General features: G+C 48.8%; 1 protein-coding gene across 1 annotated transcript; it reads left to right on the plus strand.

The window, feature by feature from the left end:
- Nucleotides 1–261: 261 nt before the first annotated feature.
- ANXA4 (annexin A4) lies at nucleotides 262–14976 on the plus strand. The gene is made up of 13 exons (XM_069877740.1): nucleotides 262–479; nucleotides 5612–5668; nucleotides 6732–6807; nucleotides 6985–7079; nucleotides 7514–7627; nucleotides 7799–7889; nucleotides 8836–8915; nucleotides 9971–10027; nucleotides 10464–10557; nucleotides 11073–11168; nucleotides 11976–12034; nucleotides 12335–12457; nucleotides 13415–14976. The coding sequence occupies exons 2-13, from the start codon at nucleotides 5666–5668 to the stop codon at nucleotides 13472–13474; spliced, it is 948 nt and encodes a 315-aa protein (XP_069733841.1). The 5' UTR covers nucleotides 262–479; nucleotides 5612–5665; the 3' UTR covers nucleotides 13475–14976.
- Nucleotides 14977–17716: the final 2740 nt, after the last annotated feature.

A 17716-nucleotide genomic window follows, 5' to 3' on the forward strand; every position in this document is an offset into this window, starting at 1 on the left:
TTTCCTGATGTCAAGGCTGTTGCTGCCTGGGTGCTCCTGGCTGCCGTTCCCCTCGCTCCCCCCTTGGGGATGCCCTTCCGTGAGGCAGCAGAAAACAAGATCTAAGATGCTGGCTGTGTGTGCTCAGAGAGCCCCTCTGTTCCCAGAGATTATTTCCAGGCAATGCTGGGAAGCCGTCAGAGCTCGCCAGGTTACCTTTCCTTGCGACGGCCTCCGCGCCACCCTAAAAGTGCATTTCCTAGATGTGCCTGAGGCTCCCTGGGGAACCTCTCCCTGCTCTGGATCACAACCAAGTGTTTGCGGAAGGGCAGAGGAGGGGACCAGGGCTGGATTGCCATCCCGTCAGGCGTGTGCGTGCGGGGAAGAAGCTGCTCAGCGTTGGGGAGTCCCACCCTACTCCAGGGCGGGGACTTGGGCACCCAGGAGAAGGCAAGCAAAGCTCTCCTCACCCCTGCCAAGGTACCCGCTTGGGCCAGCAGGTGAGTGCCAAGCCAACCAGGGCATCCCTGCGCCGTGGGGATGGGGTCGCGTGGCTGGAGGCGCCTGGGAAGGTGCCAAGTGCTGTCGCCGCTTGCCAAACCGCAGCGGCTCATGGTGCGGGAGAGGATGCCCTATCGGCCACAAGGCTTTGGGGCACCAGGGCAGCCCTGAAGGGCGCGAGCCCGGTGTGAGGAAGGGCAGGGAGGAGGATTGTGGAAGGAGAAAGATGGCTGGCTCTTCCCTGGCACTGCGAGCGCAGGTTTTGCTTTGGATTTCTGCCATGGCCAAGCTGGCACGTCCTCCCCTCTGGATGTTGGGGTGTGGAGAGCACGGCAGGGGGCTTGTGGACCTGTGGAGTGGCTTTGGGTGGGTGCAAAAGCTGACGTGAGGAGTATGAGGCTCAGCCAGCTCAGTGTCTTATTTTTATTCCTTTTGAGGGCAGCGGCCAGGCAAAGGTCATTGTGTGGGAGGCACTTGGGTAGTTTGCCTGGCTTGGGGCTCACCAGCAAAAAGAAACTCTTGTTTTGAGGTGTAAACTGGGCTGGGATCGGGGTGGATCACACAGCTCTGAGTCCCAGATGTACCCTGGGTGCTTTTCCTCCCCAGAGCAGAGGCAGCTGCGGAGGAGCGGGCTGTGCCGGGCACGCTGGCGGTGGCAGAGCTGTGGAAAAGCTGATGTGGCGCAGGGTGTGGGTCTGTATCCCGGTAACTCTGCAGGGAATGAAAGAACTAGTCAAACTAGTCCAGTGTTTGCCTTGCGAGGGGATGGGTCGCAAAACAGTGGTTTTCCACTCCAGATGTCAGATGTAGGACTGGCAACATGTCTAGGAGCTCATACCTGGGGGGGAAAACCCTGTTTATATCCTGTTAAGCTGTTAGGAGGTTTGTTTGCTGGGAGCTACGCATGCTCTGTGCACAGTCAGGAAAAGGATTCAGAGAATGCTTAGATCTAAACCAGCCAGCACGCACAAGAGCTTCAGCTGCCTTCTGTTTTCTGAGAAATTAAATTTATTGTGGATTCAGCTTTTAGAGGACGTTGATGTTGATTTAGAGCTGATAAAGCATGACAGGAAAGGTAATGCATAGCAAAAATTTGAATAATGGGAGGGATGCCGCGTGCACCTGCTCTCTGGCATCTCATCACTGTGTTTTGAGGCTGTTCTAAACACATCCTGAAGCAGTTTTCCCCAGTTTGAGCTGCAGGCCCAGAACTGCATTAGGCTGCAGGGTGCTGGCAAATCTGAGCGAGCAATTGTTTTCTCTCTGCACCAGCCAAGGAGGTGCCTAGGAGAGTTTTTATTCATCTACTGCCCCAGCCTGAGCAGCTCACAGAGACACCTTCCCAGTGAAAGGGAGCAGGAGGGGTACAGGGACCAGGAAGGTTGGTTGAGTGACCTTCCCTGGAGGGGTTTAAGGGATGGGTGGACGAGGTGCTGAGGGACATGGGTTAGTGTTTGATAGGAATGGTTGGACTCGATGATCCAGTGGGTCTCTTCCAACCTGGTGATTCTATGATTCTATGATTCATTGCTGGAGAACCTGCCTGAACTGCTGGGTACTTCTTCCCATAACTTCAGTGCCTCATTTCTCGTGGTCCCACGTCCACAAATAGACAGGGAACAAAAAAGCAGTTGCAGATTGCAGAGTGGGGATAGCACCGCCGCCTGTTGCACTGCTCTGCTCTTTGTGTTCCCAGTGACGTTTAAGCTGGATGAAGAAATCGGAATCTTCCAGTCAATATTCAATGTGACATTTCTGTTGTAATTTGATATTGCAGGAGCAAGTGCCTTGAATCCAGAACACTCATCCTTTCCCCATGTTTTGGTTTCTTTCTTCCAGCTCTTCTGCACTCAGGATTTTTCTGCCTCCCACCTCTTTTTCCTTCTGTATCAGCCTTTCCTTTACCCTCTAACCAAATTGTTAGACCATCCTGCCTAATAGCAGGATACACAAACTAACTGAATGATAAAACCGCATCAGAAAAACATTGGTGAAATTCTCAGCCGCTATTTCAACATCTGGCTAAAGCAACTAAAAAAATCGCTTCATATTTCTGTAAAAGAGAAGAGCAAAGATGACTTTTCTAAACTCTAGGTCATAATTGGACCGTTGACATCTGTAATCATATGGAAGAAAGCAAACTCGACACCCATTGGAACGGGTCCAGAGGAGGCTACAAGGATGATCTGAGGGCTGGAGCACCTCCCATACGAGGCCAGACTGAGAGAGTTGGGGTTGTTCAGCCTGGAGAAGAGAAGGCTCCAAGGAGACCTTAGAGTGACCTTCTAATACCTGAAGGGGTTCCAAGAAAGCTGGGAGGGAGTGTTTACAAAGGCTTGTGGTGAAAGGATGAGGGACAATGGGTATAAACTGGAGAGGGGCAGATTTAGAATGGACATAAGGAAGAATTTCTTCACTCTGAGAGTGGTGAGACCCTGGCCCAGGTTGCCCAGAGCAGTGGTGGCTGCCCCATCCCTGGAGGGGTTCAAGGCCAGGTTGGATGGGGCTTGGAGCCCCTGATCCAATGGGAGGTGTCCCTGCCCATGGCAGGGGTGGAACTGGATGATCTTCAAGGTCCCTTCCAGCCCGAACTATTCTGTGATTCTTTGTTTCTAATAATTTTCCATATGTTGCCTGATTGCACAGGGTGTAATGAGGTCCGGATGGCGTGGAGAGTGCTCAGGAGTGCTTATGTGTAGCACATCTATGCCAAATGTCACACTGAGAGTTTAACTTGCCTGAACAACGCTCTCTGATGCCCTTCCAGATTGGTAAGGGTCATGTGAATCATGAGTGAAGACACTCCCGGTCTTGCACAACAGTCTGGGTGCATTGATAGAAACTATTAAGCACTATGAGCAGGATCAGGGAGTGCTGGCATCAGTTGCTGGCATCACTGCTTCTGCTGAAGGGCTTTAGTCATAGAATCACTAGGTTGGAAAAGACCTTTGAGATCATCAGGCCTAACCATACCTGTCCCTTACTAAGCCAGATCCCTACGCACTTCATCTACCTGTCTTTTAAACCCCTCCAGGGATGGGGACTCCACCACCTCCCTGGGCATCCGTTCCAGTACCTGAGAACCCTTTCAGTGGAGAATGTTTTCCTGACATTCAATCTGAACTTCCCCTGATGCAGCTTGAGGCCATTTCCTCTCATCCTATCACCTATCACTTAAGAGACCAACACCCACCTCTCTACAACCTCCTTTCAGGCAGTTGTAGACAGTGATGAGGTCTCTCTTTTGCCTCCTCCTCTCCAGGCTGAACACCCGCAGGTCCCTCAGCCGCTCCTCATAACCCCTGTTCTCCAGCCCCTTCACCAGCTCTGTTCCCTTCTCCAGTCATGCTCCAGACCCTCAAGGTCCTTCTTATAGTGAAGGGCCCAAAACTGAATATAGGATTCGAGGTGTGGTGTCACCAGTGCTGAGCACAGGAGTAGAATCCCTTCCCTGCTCCTGCTGGCCACTCTGTTTCTGATCCAAGCCAGGTGGTGTTGGTCTTCTTGGCCACCTGGGCCACTGCTGGCTCATCTTCAGCTGCTGTCAACCAACACACCCAGGTCCTTCTCCTCCAGGCAGCTTTCCAGCCACTCTTCCCCAAGCCTCGAGCTTCACGGTGTTGTTGTTACTCAAATGCGGGACAGCACTTGGCCTTGTTGAGCCTCACCCCGTTGGCCTCATCCCATGGGTCAAGCCTGTTCAGATCCCTTTGGAGCCTCCCTGCCCTCAAGCAGATCGACACTTTCTCCCAGTTTAGTGTCGTCCACAAACTTACTAAGGGAACATTCAACCCCTTCATCCTGGTCATTGATAAAGATATTGAACAGAACTTAACCCAGCACCATGGACTGGACATGTGAGACCCTCAGCTCATGCTGTGTTGAACTTGAGTAGCAGGGAGGTGAACCTTGTTCTAGTGCTTGACATCCTGCCCCCGACCAGGGAAATGGGAAAATACTTTGGATGTGTTCATGCATAGGCTCCGTGCATGAAAACAAAATTATAAGCAGGAAAAAAATAAATCCTGGGAAGATGGCAAGTTAGCTGTATATTAGTTGTTTTTGAGGGCCATTAAGAGTCAGTTAAAACTGCCATTCTACAAGAAATTACACACTGCACCAGCCTGAGAAGAAGTTGAACGTAGCAGAACACACAGAGGGGAAATAATTCTCTGGAGGAGGAGAGTCTGTGTGTGCTCATCTTTGCTTAGGGATACGGCTCCGCAGTGGACAGGTACAGCCGGACTTGGTGATCCCAAAGGTCCTTTCCAGCCTAGAGATTCTGCGATGCTATGATCTACACCTCGATGACGTCTTTGCCTTCCAGGCACTATCTGTGAGGGTTGCTAGCACTGTGCAGGCACCCTCACCCTAATTCACCCTCAGGCTTTCACTTGGCAAGGTCGAAGCCAAGTGTTTTGAAGGGCATGGGGATCAAGTCTGTTTTCTTTGCTCCCAAGGCAACATTGTCTGCTTCTCCTTGCAGCCTTGGCCAAGCTGTCATGCTAGAAAAGCAATTTCTTCAATTATTGCTGCTAATTGTCTGCTTGCAGACCTCATCCCTCCTTCAAACACCTTGTCCCTGTGCTGTTCCAACCAGCCTTTGCCTGTTCCTTACAAAGCAAGACTGGAAACACAGGAACGGGCACTTGGTGTTCACGTGTTGCTTTTAGGCAGCAGAGAAATAAGACGATACTTCATTAGCCCCATTAATTGACAAGGGGAGGTATATTCAGAAGAGGAGGCTGAGGGGAGACCTCATTGCTCTCTATAACTCCCTGAAAGGAGGTTGCAGAGAGGAGGGTGATGGCCTCATCTCCCAAGGGACAGGACGAGAGGGAATGGCCTCAAGCTCCGCCAGGGGAGATTTAGGCTGGACATCAGGAAAAAATATTTCACAGAAAGGGTCATTAGGCACTGGCAGAGGCTGCCCAGGGAGGGGGTTGAGTCACCTTCCCTGGAGGGGTTTAAGGGACAGGTGAACGAGGTGCTGAGGGGCATGGGTTAGTGATTGATGGGAATGGTTGGACTCGATGATCCCGTGGGTCTCTTCCAACCTGGTTATTCCATGATTCTATGATTCTATTAATTATTTGTCAGAAAACTAACACTACTTTCTTTTTTATTACAGCTGTTTAACTTCCTGGGGACTCAGACAATACCAGGTTGACCCAATAAAAGAGCGATGGTGAGTGTGTGTGTTTGCTGTACCACGCTGTGCCAAGCCAGATAAAAGCGGGGAGTGTCGCTCAGATAAGGACACAGCAGGATGAACACGGTCATTGTCTGTCCCTTTATAGGGGGAGAGTTTATTGCTTCTCTCTGCTTCCTCATACAAGAGGCATGTGACCCATACAAATGAGCTTTTCCCTTTTGGGAGTTAATAGGAAATCCAAGCAGGTAGAAGTTCAAAGAACATTAATTTCTCCAGATACATTTCCTGGGCATATTATTCTTTTGAGCCATCCACATGATGTTCATCCCTGTTTCAGAAAGCTGAACCTACACCCATGTTTTTCACAGGATGATTTTCAGAGGAACGGGGAGGGCTTTGCCAGAAACAGCCTAGTCCCACAGAAATGGCACTGGACAGGAGGTGGGAATAACCTGTTTGAATCACTGTTTTGAGCAAAACACCAAGCTTCCCCATGCCTTCCTTCTTCACAATGAGGGTGGTGAGGCACTGGCTCAGGTTGCCCAGGGAAGTGGTGTTCAAGGTCAAATTAGATGGGACTTCGAGCAACCTGAGCGAGTGGGAGGTGCCCCTGCCCATGGCAGGGGGGTTGGAATCTTCAAGGTCCCTTCCAACTCAAACCAATCTATGATTCTATGATTACTGTACAGAATTAGGATCCTTGGCTGCTTCTAGAGAAGCCAGGAATAGGGCTTTGGGAAGAGCTTCTTGTCTGGTTTACATGGAAAATTGCTGGGAAAACGCCCCAGCTGGACTGAACAAAGATGTTGGGCTGCTTGCCATTATTTAATCGGAAACCAGATCCTCCATGGGCAGTTGTATGAAGATATTGTCTTCTATCAGTTGTGTCCCTGAGGCTTATTTCTTATGTGGCTGGGAAGTCTCTCTGGAATGAGGAGTTTCTCTTTAGGGTAGGATGGAAGCCTGACATCAAGTCACTCATGTCTGGTGGGTGGGCTTCCTTTGCTGTCACTGTGTTTGCATCTTTTGAATTATATTTTAATTATGTACGTACACTTTGAATCTGCCTTTGATAACTCCTCTTCTGTGGATTTAGGCAACAATCAAGGGGGTCTCCAGTTTCAGTGCTGAGCAAGAAGCACAGGCACTACGGAAGGCTATGAAGGGATTTGGTAAGTTGGTCTCCTTCCACTGTTAAGCCCTCGTTCCCCTTCCCAAGTCCCCAGTGCTCTTGAGAACCAGGTTGTATGAGGGACAGAAGACAGCTAATGGACCATTCTGAACAAGACTAGAATATGCTTCTGGTTCTTGTGCAAGCAGCCTGACTGGTTTCCATTGGTTTCTTCCAGGCACAGATGAAGATGCCATCATCGACACCTTGACCAAACTAAACGTTTCTCAACGTCAGCAAGTTCTGATCACCTATAAAAGCACTATTGGCAGGGTAGGTGGTCTTCAGAGACTGGTGACTGTGGCTTTAACTGGGAGATGCAGACCATTTTGGGGTTGTATTGCTTAAATGAAATGTGAACAAGACTCACAGTAAGGTTTCATAGAATCATAGAATCACCAGGTTGGAAAAAACCCACGGGATCATCGAGTCCAACCGTTCCCATCAAAGGAACCATTCCTATCAAAGCTTGTTTGCACAAGCTTTCCCTGGCCAAGTTTCTGGGATTGGGGTTGGGGGGGGTTTGGATTTAGATGATCTTTAAGGTCCCTTTCAGCTCAAACCATTCTATGATTTTGGTCTTGTTCACTTCAGAGCAGCTGTTTTCCAAGAAGGAATGGCAGATGAAGGAAAGTGGTGAATGAGTTTGTTCTGTTCTCAAAGGCTCTATCTTCTCCCAACTCCTTTCTCCTCTTTCTGTCTTCTAGGATTTGATTGATGACTTGAAGTCTGAGCTGAGTGGGAATTTTGAAAGGGTGATCATTGGCATGATGACTCCTACCACCATGTATGACGTGCATGAACTGAGGAGGGCTCTGAAGGTTCGGAAATCTTCCTTTCATGTTGCTTAAGTCCTGGTCCATGTATGATATGGCTTAACTATACATTTATTATTAATTTATTATTAACTTATATATAATTAAAAAAAATCCTAGTTGCACATCAAAAGAGTTGTCATTATAATCTTGGATCTTGTCTTTGGAATTTTCTAGGGTGCAGGAACAGATGAAGGCTGCCTGATTGAAATTCTGGCTTCTCGCACAAATGAAGAGATTCGGCGCATTAATGAGAACTACAAACTGCGTATGTAGAGCAAACCGCAAGTCGTTATCGTCTAGACTGAAAAAGTCACTTGTGTGGATGGAACATGGAACATGGCAGGATGGAGAAGGATCTATTAGCCTCCAAATCTGACAAATCAGCCAGTCCAGCTGTTGCTGTTTGCCCAGAGAGAACCTCTGGCTTAAACAGGCATCTCCAGCAGGACTGCTAAGAGCCTCAAGGGCTGGAATTGTACCCAGCAACCGAATTAGTGTAAATAAAATGGGATGGGGTGTTTACATCTGTCAGTTGGATCTATTGCCAGTTTTACACTGGCCGTGCTGCTTAATTTTGCCCTGTGGCACTAAATATAATGTCTGGACTGCTATAATGGTAGGCACGAAGGCCAACAGCATCCTGGCTTGTATCAGCCATGGTGTGGCCAGTAGGAGCAAGAAGGGATCAGCCCTTTCTGCTTGGGATTGATGAGGCTCCATCTCGAATCCTGGGTTTGGTCTGGGCCCTTCACTCCAAGAAAGACCTTGAAGGGCTGAAGCGCATCTGGAGAAGGGAACGGAGCTGGGGAAGGGGCTGGAGAACAGGGGTTGTGGGAGCAGCTGAGGGACTTGGGGCTGTTCAGCCTGGAGAAGAGGAAGCTGAGGGGAGACCTCATCATTCTCACAGCACCCGGAAAGGAGGTTGTGGTGAGGTGGGTGTTGGTCTCTTCTCCCACATAACAAGCAACAAGACAAGAAAAAATGGCCTCAGGTTGCACCAAGGGAGGTTTAGATTGGACGTTATGAAATATTTCTTCATGAAAAGGGATGCCAAGAGTTGGAACACGCTGCCCAGGAAATGATGGAGGGATGGTTGGAGCCTGAGCAGAGTTATTACTTAAGTAGTTTAGGGCTGGCAGATGTTTTGCACGAACATTGTCCGGAGTGTGGCTCTGTTACTAAGATGTCATATGTGTTTGTGCTCTTGCTAGAATACGGCAGCACCCTGGAGGAGGACATCGTCTCTGACACCTCTTCCATGTTTCGAAGAGTCCTTGTGTCCCTCACAACGGTAAGTCTAGGCTAAGGGAAATGGGGGCAAATCTTCCCGTTGCTGATGGATGCTTCTCACTTCCCTGATGAGGTACCTGGCTGGTTTTTATTTCATTTCCCCTGGCTTGTATTTCAACCCTGGCTGCTGGGAGAGGAGGTTGACTCTGAGTACACCTCGTGCCACGTGCTGGTTTTAAACTGGCCCAGTTAGGGAGGATTGCTGCTCATTTCAAAAGGAAGTCCAGGCCACCCCTGAGACCTATTTTGCTGTATTTCATAGAATCATAGAATCATAAGGTTGGAAAAGACCCACTGGATCATCGAGTCCAACCATTTCCGTCAGTCACTAACCCATGTCCCTCAGCACCTCATCCACCCGTCCCTTAAACCCCTCCAGGGAAGGTGACTCAACCCCCTCCCTGGGCAGCCTCTGCCAGGGACCAATGACCCCTTCCCCGAAAATTTTTTTCCTAATGTTCAGCCTAAACCTCCCCTGGTGGAGCTTGAGGCCATTCCCTCTCATCCTGTCCCCTGTCCCTTGGGAGAAGAGCCCAGTTCCCTCCTCTCCACAACCTCCTCTCAGGGAGTTGCAGAGAGCAATGAGGTCTCCCCTCAGCCTCCTCTTCTCCAGGCTAAACACCCCCAGCTCTCTCAGACGCTCCTCGCAATCCTTGTTCTCCAGCCCCTTCCCCAGCTTCGTTGCTCTTCTCTGGACTCGCTCCAGAGCCTCAACATCCTTCTTGTGGTGAGGGGCCAGAACTGACCCCAGGATTCGAGGAGCGGTCTCCCCAGGGCCGAGTCCAGAGGGAGAAGAACCTCCCTGGCCCTGCTGGCCACGCCGGGTCTGATCCAAGCCAAGATGCCCTTGGCCTTCTTGGCCCCCTGGGCCCCTGCTGGCTCCTGTTCAACCAACACCCCCAGGTCTTTCTCCTCCAGGCAGCTATTTGTAAGCTACTATTTAATTTTGAGGATCCATTATGTGTACTTGTGACCTGTTTGGAATGGGAAATTTGCAGGACTCGCTTCCTTTTGTTGTTCTGATGAAATGAGTTTTTCATCCGTGTATCTCCACAGGGAAACAGAGATGAGGGAACATATGTGGATGATGCCCTTGCTCAACAAGATGCTCAGGTGTGTAGCATTTTGCTGCCTTGCAAGAATTTTCTGGTTTTGGACATGTGATCCGTGGGGAATCCCTGCTTTTGCAGGACATTTTTCCCAAGGCAGACCAATAAGCCTGATGCTTTGCCAGGCAGCAGCATCTTGAGTGGAGATCTTGCCTCTACTCTCTGGTTTGACCCTCAGAGAAGCTTCTTTGCTGTTGTGAAACGGGGATCGTGGTTCCAACTCCTTTGCAGCTCTGTGCTGGGAGGTCTCTAGGGTAGTTGGGAGGGGAGATGATGTTCCAGTTGGGAATTGCTGTGCTTGGTAGCTATTTCTTGGAAAATACCTGTGATCCAGACAAGGCGGAGGCCAGAGGTGCTTGAGCACCAAGGAAGGAAAAATCTTGTGGTGTGTGCACGTCTTCTCAGTCAGCCTTCCTTTCCCTGTTCATAATGTCTTCAAGTGCCTGTATGAATCTGGGGAGAAGAGGTGGGGAACGGATGAGGTACAGTTCATGGCCATCCTCTGCACAAGGAACAGATACCACCTCCTGAGAGGTAGGACCCTCCTGGATTTTTGTCCTTGTCTGAGAATAATACTCATTTAGGAGCTTTGTACTTGTTCATTAACTGATTGTGAACTCTTCCTGAGACAGCAGGTGTCCTACAGCCCAGTTGCATTCCACTTTTTAAGACTATTTTATCCCCTTCTGAGCCAAAAATGGACTTGAGAAAAACATCAGCACAACTCACTCCAGCCTGTAAACTGGAGTTCAGTATCTGACTCCCCCTGGGGCAGGGAGGGAAAGAAGTGAAGCATTTAAACTGCCCTCGTTAACTAGCAGTTCTTGAAGGTGCTGCCAGCAGAGGTGGGCCAATTAGCAAGATAGCTGATAATTAAAATTAATTATTTCTGTAGGGCAGCCCTAATTTAGCTTACACTGTCAGAATAACGGTACGATCTTCGTATAGATGATGAGGAGCTTGATCTTGCAAAGTGATCCTTGGAGGTTTACACACACTGTGCCCCGAAGCACTCACTTGCTCTTCTCATCTCTGACTCCTTCTCCTAGTTTTTGATGCCTACAGAGGGATTGCTAATAAGGACATAACAGACAGCATCAAATCTGAGATGTCGGGAGACCTCGAAGATGCTTTGTTGGCTGTGGGTGAGTTCCCTGCTTTTAAATTAAGGTCTTTATCATAGAATCATAGAATCATAGAATCATAGAATCACCAGGTTGGAAGAGACCCACCGGATCATTGAGTCCAACCATTCCCATCAATCACTAACCCATGTCCCTCAGCACCTCATCCACCTGTGCCTTAAACCCCTCCAGGGAAGGGGACTCAACCCCCTCCCTGGGCAGCCTCTGACAGTGCCCAATGACCCTTTCCGTGAAAATTTTTTTCCTAAAAATAGTCCCATGCACTGGAGCCTTCCATTTCTAGCAGGTCACGGGCTACGGGCGTCTGCGTTGGGCTTGCTGTTTGTGGGTCCTGAGTCACATCTTTGCAAAATAAACACCTTCCCTGAGAAAGCATCAGGAAGGTTTGGAAGCCCTCCTCCTTTCTGAATCATAGAATCGTTAGGTTGGAAAAGATCTTTGAGATCATCAAGTCCAACCGTACCTGTCCACTACTAAATCATGTCCCTGAGCTCCTCAGGACAAGGATGGGGACTCCACCACCTCCCTGGGCAGCCGTTCCAGTGCTTGAGAGCCCTTTCTGTGAAGAAATGTTTCCATATGTCCAATCTAAACTTCCCCTGATGTAGCTTAAGGCCATTCCCTCTTGTCCTATCGCCTGTCACTTGGGAGAAGAGACCAACACCCACCCCACCATAACCTCCTTTTAGAGAGCAATGAGGCCTCTCCTCAGCCTTCTCTTCTCTAGGCTAAACAACCCCAGGTCCCTCAGCCGCTCCTCGTATGTTTTTATTGACCTGGATTCTCTTGTTCTTGTCTCCCTCACAGTCAAGTGTGTGCGAAATAAACCTGCGTATTTTGCTGAAAGACTGTACAAATCCATGAAGGTAAAGAGCTTTTGGGGTGAGGTTCCTCTTCCCCTCCACCTTGCTTCTCCATGTTGAGTCAGTTGCATGATGGCAATTGTGAGATAAAGAGAAACTGTGGTTAACCGAGAACTAAAAATGTCTGAGCTTTTATATGGAAGCTCAGACCAACGTTGGCAGCGAGCTGCTAGCAGCCACTAATGCACAAAAGCTCTGATTGGGAACAGAACCCACAGAAAATTGAGTGATAAAACCTTCCTGTCTCTGGTTGATTTATGCAAAAGGCTTTGCGGTTGGACATGGGTGGTTTTATCTTTTTAGGGCTTGGGGACAGATGACAACACACTGATCCGAGTGATGGTGTCCCGCTCTGAAATCGATATGCTGGACATCAGACGGGAATTCCTGACCATGTATGGGAAATCACTCTACTCCTTCATTAAGGTGAGCTTGGCAGTGGTAGAAGCCAAGAATAGGATTTGCTGAGCACCGGAAAGGAGACTGATGCAAGAAGTAGTTACTATTACAAAAGAGGTGGAATATTTTGATTTAAGCTAAAGTAGTTTCATCTAAATAATAGTAATTTTTTGAAGGTTAGAAAGATGCCTCTCTGACAGCATGTTTTCTGTCAAACAGTGTTTTTCCATGCACTGTTCATTCTTCAGAGATGATAACGTCTTACGTTCTGTATGATCTGAGCTCAGCAGACGTGTCTTCTATGATCACCTCTGTTTGCAGCCTTCCTCTATCTCAAATGCAAAGTCAGGCGGAGCTGGCTCCAAAGCTCCAAATCAGCAATAATTTTGACTGGTGGGAAGTTCATAATAACATTAAAGTCCTTGGAAAGTAATCGAATCTGTGTAAGAGTTCTGGGAAAATTTAGACATATGCATGGTAGTGGGAAACCTATTGTGGAACAGCTTTTGTCTCGTTGCACACGATTGATGGAGATCCCTCCCTCCTGTTGCACAGACCTGATAAAGGATGCTCGCTTTCTAAAAATCCAAAATCATAAAATCCTAGAATAGAATCCTAGAATAGAATCCTAGAATAGCTTTGATATAGAAGAAAATATGAAATATAATATATGTATATACTCTCATATATATGGAAGAATAGAATATGAGACTAGAATATATTCATAGAATACAAAATGAGTTTTAGAGTTTATTTTCTGTCATTTTTGGTATCAAAACAAATATATATCAATCAATACCCAGTTGACACCTGTTGGGTAGTTTAGAGGAGCTGGTATTCAGGAGACTTTTATATACTGAAAAGATTCCTGACTGCTCTTAGCTCCCAAACAAAGCAGTTTCCTGCAACAAATTGTACGTGCTGGAAAGAATCCAGCCTTGTGTGGAGCTATAAACCTAATTGCGTTTCTCTTTTGCTTTCTAGGGAGACTGCTCTGGGGACTATCGGAAAGTTCTGCTCCGACTCTGTGGTGGGGAGGATTAGCCACCACCTGGGTGATGGGAGCAGCTGATCGTAGGGATTTCATTCTTTTCCATTTTCCCCAAATATCTTATTAATTGCTAGGAGCATTGTCTTAAGTTCGTTAATGCTCTGGTTGGGTAACGGCCATTCTGTTTGACTCTTTTGATATGCTTTTATGCTTGGAACACCCATTTGTCTACTAATTTGGCTAGCGAAGCCCATCTTAAATAGAATGCTGTAACCAAATATATAAAAAAGCTAAATTGTTTCCTGATGAGCTGTCCCTTTGCCATTGCATTCACCAGCAAAACTAATCAACCAAAGCAAACTGGGATGCAGAACAGGAGAGGCTGCACAGGGAAAATTCGCCTCATCAACATACGGAGAATGCAGAACACAGGCTTGCTTCAGTTAATAATAATTTAGAATCATAGAATTGCTTGATTGCAAAAGACTTTTGAGATCACCAAGCCCAACTGTCCCTGTCCACCCCTAAACCAGATCCCTAAGCACTTCATCTGCCTGTCTTTTAAACGCCTCCAGGGATGGGGACTCCATCACCTCCCTGGGCAGCTGTTCCAGTGCCTGAGAACTCTTTCCATGAAGAAATTTTTCCTAATGCCCAATTTGAACCTAGCCTGGTACAACTTGAGGCCATTTCCTCTCGTCCTCTCACTTGTGACTTGGGTGAAGAGAGACCAACACCCACTTTGCTGTGACCTCCTTTTTTAACCACAAAGCAGTCAATCATTTAAAATTCAAGTGCATCTGGATCTTAACTCGCCTTCTGTTAGCGTGGAGCATTAAGAGCCTGGCTGCCCTTCGATTGATGGTGGAGAAGACATCCCTGGTGCCATCAGAGAGAAATCCTGCTGGTCACTGGACAGCCCTCAGTCTGTCTGCTTTGCTTCAGGGCTACATGACAAACCCTTCCTTTGGATGAAGTGATGCCTTCGGAATGGTGCCTTTTAAGGAATGACCTGTTCCCAAATCCACATCTTCACAGCTCCCCAGGTCTCCCAGCACCAGTTTTGGGCCCATGCCTGCCTTGCACTGCCACACCGACCTCGGGGAGAGACTTTTCCCTCAACCCCTGCCCCACTGCTTGCTAAGCTGGGTGTTGTTTTCACTGTAAAAACATGGTTCTTGTTCTGCTCGGCTGTTTTTATTCTTGTAGCTGGTACACAGCCTGCTTTGAGGGCATCAGACCGAGGTGAGAAGGTACAAACACCGGTAGAGCCGACACCAATTGTGTCACTCATTTTCATCTCGATTAGGCTGCTCTTGGCTTGAACAGGAGATGTGTCTGTGGCCTCTAATTTTTCCTTCATTGCTGTCTGTGCTGTAGCTGGAGAAACTGTTCTTAGTTCTGGGGGGAGAGGAGCAGGGCTTCTTCCAGTTCTGCTGAAGCTTCTTGCCTTACAAAACTTGCCTTACCCAGTGCGACAGGCTGGGCTCCGTGTTCAAACGCCTCGCGTTGCGCTGCTGACTATTGAAAGTGAATAAATAATTCTGTACCTTTGGCCATGACTGTGTATTCTGGGAGAGGGGGTCACAGAAACAGAACGTGCTGAGTTGGAAGGGACCCACAAGGATCATAGACTGCTTCGAGTTGAAAGGAAACTCTACAGGCCATCCAGTCCACACCCCTGCAGGAGCAGGGACATCCACAACTAGATCAGGTTGCTCAGAGCCCCGTCCAACCTGACCTGGACTGTTTCCAGGAATGGGACATCTACTGCCTCCCTGAGGAACCTGTTCCAGTGCCTCAACACCCTGAACATAACAGATTTCTTCCTTATATCCAGTCTAAATCTCCCCTCCCTTAGTCTAAAACCATTACCCTTTGTCTTGTCACAACAGACCTTGCTAAAAAGAGTGTCCCCAGCTTTCCTGGGTCCCCTTCCCGTACTGGAAGCTGCTCTAAGGTCACCCCAGAGCCTTCTCTTGTCCAGGCTGAACAACCCCAACCCAGCCTGGCCTCGTACGGGAGGGGCTCCAGCCCTTGGATCATCTCCTCTGGATCATGGAGTCCAACTCCTGTCCCTGCAAGGACAACCCCAACATTCTAAGGTACAGGTGGACGAGGTGCTAAGGGACATACATGGGTTAGCGTTTGATAGGAATGGTTGGACTCGATGATCCGGTGGGTCTTTTCCAACCTGGTTATTCTATGATTCTATGATTCTATGATTCACACCGTGGCGCTGAGAGCGTTGGCCAAACACTTCTGGAATATCATCAGGCTTGGGGCTGTGACTGCTTCCCGGGGAGCTGTTCCCGTGCTTCACCACCCTCTGGGGCAAGAAATGGGAAACACCTCCACCTGTTTTTCCAGGTAGAGCACAGTTAATTTGTCCATGTCCATCCTGAAATATCAACTTTAAGATACTAGGCAAAGATTAGAGAATGTTCATAAAGCCTGTCAACAAAAAAGAAAAACAATAATAATTAAAAAAAAACCTACCAAGGAAAATATGTGTGGCAAGTCTTACCTAAGCTGGTATATATGGTTTTATTGAGCCTGAAAAAAGTTACATGTCCAATCTTTTAGAGAAATTCCCCTGGTAGATATGAGATCCTCTCTAGAGGCTGTAGAAATGCTCTGTCTTTTCAGAAAATAACCATAGTACTTACGCTGGAAAGTACTGGGCACTTATGTAGAAGAAGGGTTACTGCTAATTTTAATTAGCACGGGCACTTATTCTCCTCCTTATCAGCTGCATGGGGAGCAGCTTCAAGGTGATGCCTGCCAGCTCCTTGCTCCCAGAGCAGAGCCAGGGCTGCAGGATGCTCTCAACGCTGAGACTCTATTGTCCACACAATTCCAAGCAAGCAGCCCCTCTTTGTGCTTTGTCTCTTCTGCAGCTCTCCAGTCAGGGTGGGTTTTTGTTGCCGTCTCGCCAGAGGGCACTGATGTGTTTCCAAAGAGGAAAAATTGGGTCGCACTTTATTCTAGTGCACAGATAAACTGGGGTTGGCCATGGGCAGGGACACCTCCCACTGGATCAGGGGCTCCAAGCCCCATCCAAGCTGGCCTTGAACCCCTCCAGGGATGGGGCAGCCACCACTGCTCTGGGCAACCTGGGCCAGGGCCTCCCCACCCTCATAGTGAAGAAATTCCTCCTCATGTTCAGCTTCAACCTGCCCCTCTCCAATTTATCCCCATTGCCCCTCATCCTGTCACCACAAGCCTTTGTAAACAGTCCCTCACAGCTTTCTTGCAGTCCCTTCAGGTACTGGAAGGTCACTCTAAGGTCTCCTCAGAGCCTTCTCTTCTCCAGGCTGAACAACCCCAACTCTCTCAGCCTGTCCTCATATGGGAGGTTCCCCAGCCCTCAGATCATCCTTGTAGCCTCCTCTGATCCTGTTCCAACAGCTCCATCTCCTTCTTATGTTGAGGATTTCAGAACTGGACACAGGACTCCAGATGAGGTCTCACAAGAGAGGAACAGAGGTAGAGGATCCCCTCCCTCCCTGCTGGCCATGTTTCTTCTGATGCAGCCCAGGACACGGTTGGTTTCTGGGCTGTGAGTGCACGTTGCCAGCTCATGTCAAGCTTCTCATCAGCCAGCACCCTGAGCCCTTCTCCTCAAGGCTGCTCTCAGTCATATCACCCCCCATTCTGTATTGAAGCTGGGGATTGCCCCGACCCAGGACCTTGCCCTTGGCCTTGTTGAGCCTCATGAGGTTCTCCCAGCCCCACTTCTCCAGCCTGTCCAGGTCCCTCTGGATGACATCCTGTCCTTACAGTGTGCCAACTGCACCTCTCAGCTTGGGGTCAACTGCAAACCTGCTGAGGATGCCCTCGGTCTCACTGTCAATATCACTGATGAAGATATTAAGCAGCACTGGTCCCAATGACCCCTGAGGGACACCACTTGTCACAGATCTTCATCTGGACTTTGAGGACGGATTTAGTTTAGACATTAGGAAGAATTTCTTCACGATGAGGGTGGGGAGGCCCTGGCCCAGGTTGCCCAGAGCAGTGGTGGTTGCTGCATCCCTGGAGGGGTTCAAGGCCAGGTTGGATGGGGCTTGGAGCCCCTGATCCAGCAGGAGGTGTCCCTGCCCATCATAGGGAGATTGGGACTGGATGGGCTTTAAGGTCCCTTCCAGCCTGAACTGTTCTGTGATTCTATGATTCTAAATCTACCCCTCTCCAGTTTATACCCATTGCCCCTAGTCCTAGGCTACTCACTAGTTAGGCTTGGCTTTCCCCTGAGTTTACCCAAGAAACTGGTCCACGCATCAGCAACTCAG

This window comes from Phaenicophaeus curvirostris, chromosome 27 (genome assembly GCF_032191515.1).
Source record: "Phaenicophaeus curvirostris isolate KB17595 chromosome 27, BPBGC_Pcur_1.0, whole genome shotgun sequence".
Classification (NCBI taxonomy): Eukaryota; Metazoa; Chordata; class Aves; order Cuculiformes; family Cuculidae; genus Phaenicophaeus; species Phaenicophaeus curvirostris.

Coding starts and splice junctions, on each gene's coding strand:
- ANXA4 (XM_069877740.1), top strand. Junction 10,028..10,463: donor TTGCTCAACAAGATGCTCAG/GTGTGTAGCATT, acceptor AATGTCTTCAAG/TGCCTGTATGAATCTGGGGA. Junction 12,458..13,414: donor CACTCTACTCCTTCATTAAG/GTGAGCTTGGCA, acceptor TTTGCTTTCTAG/GGAGACTGCTCTGGGGACTA.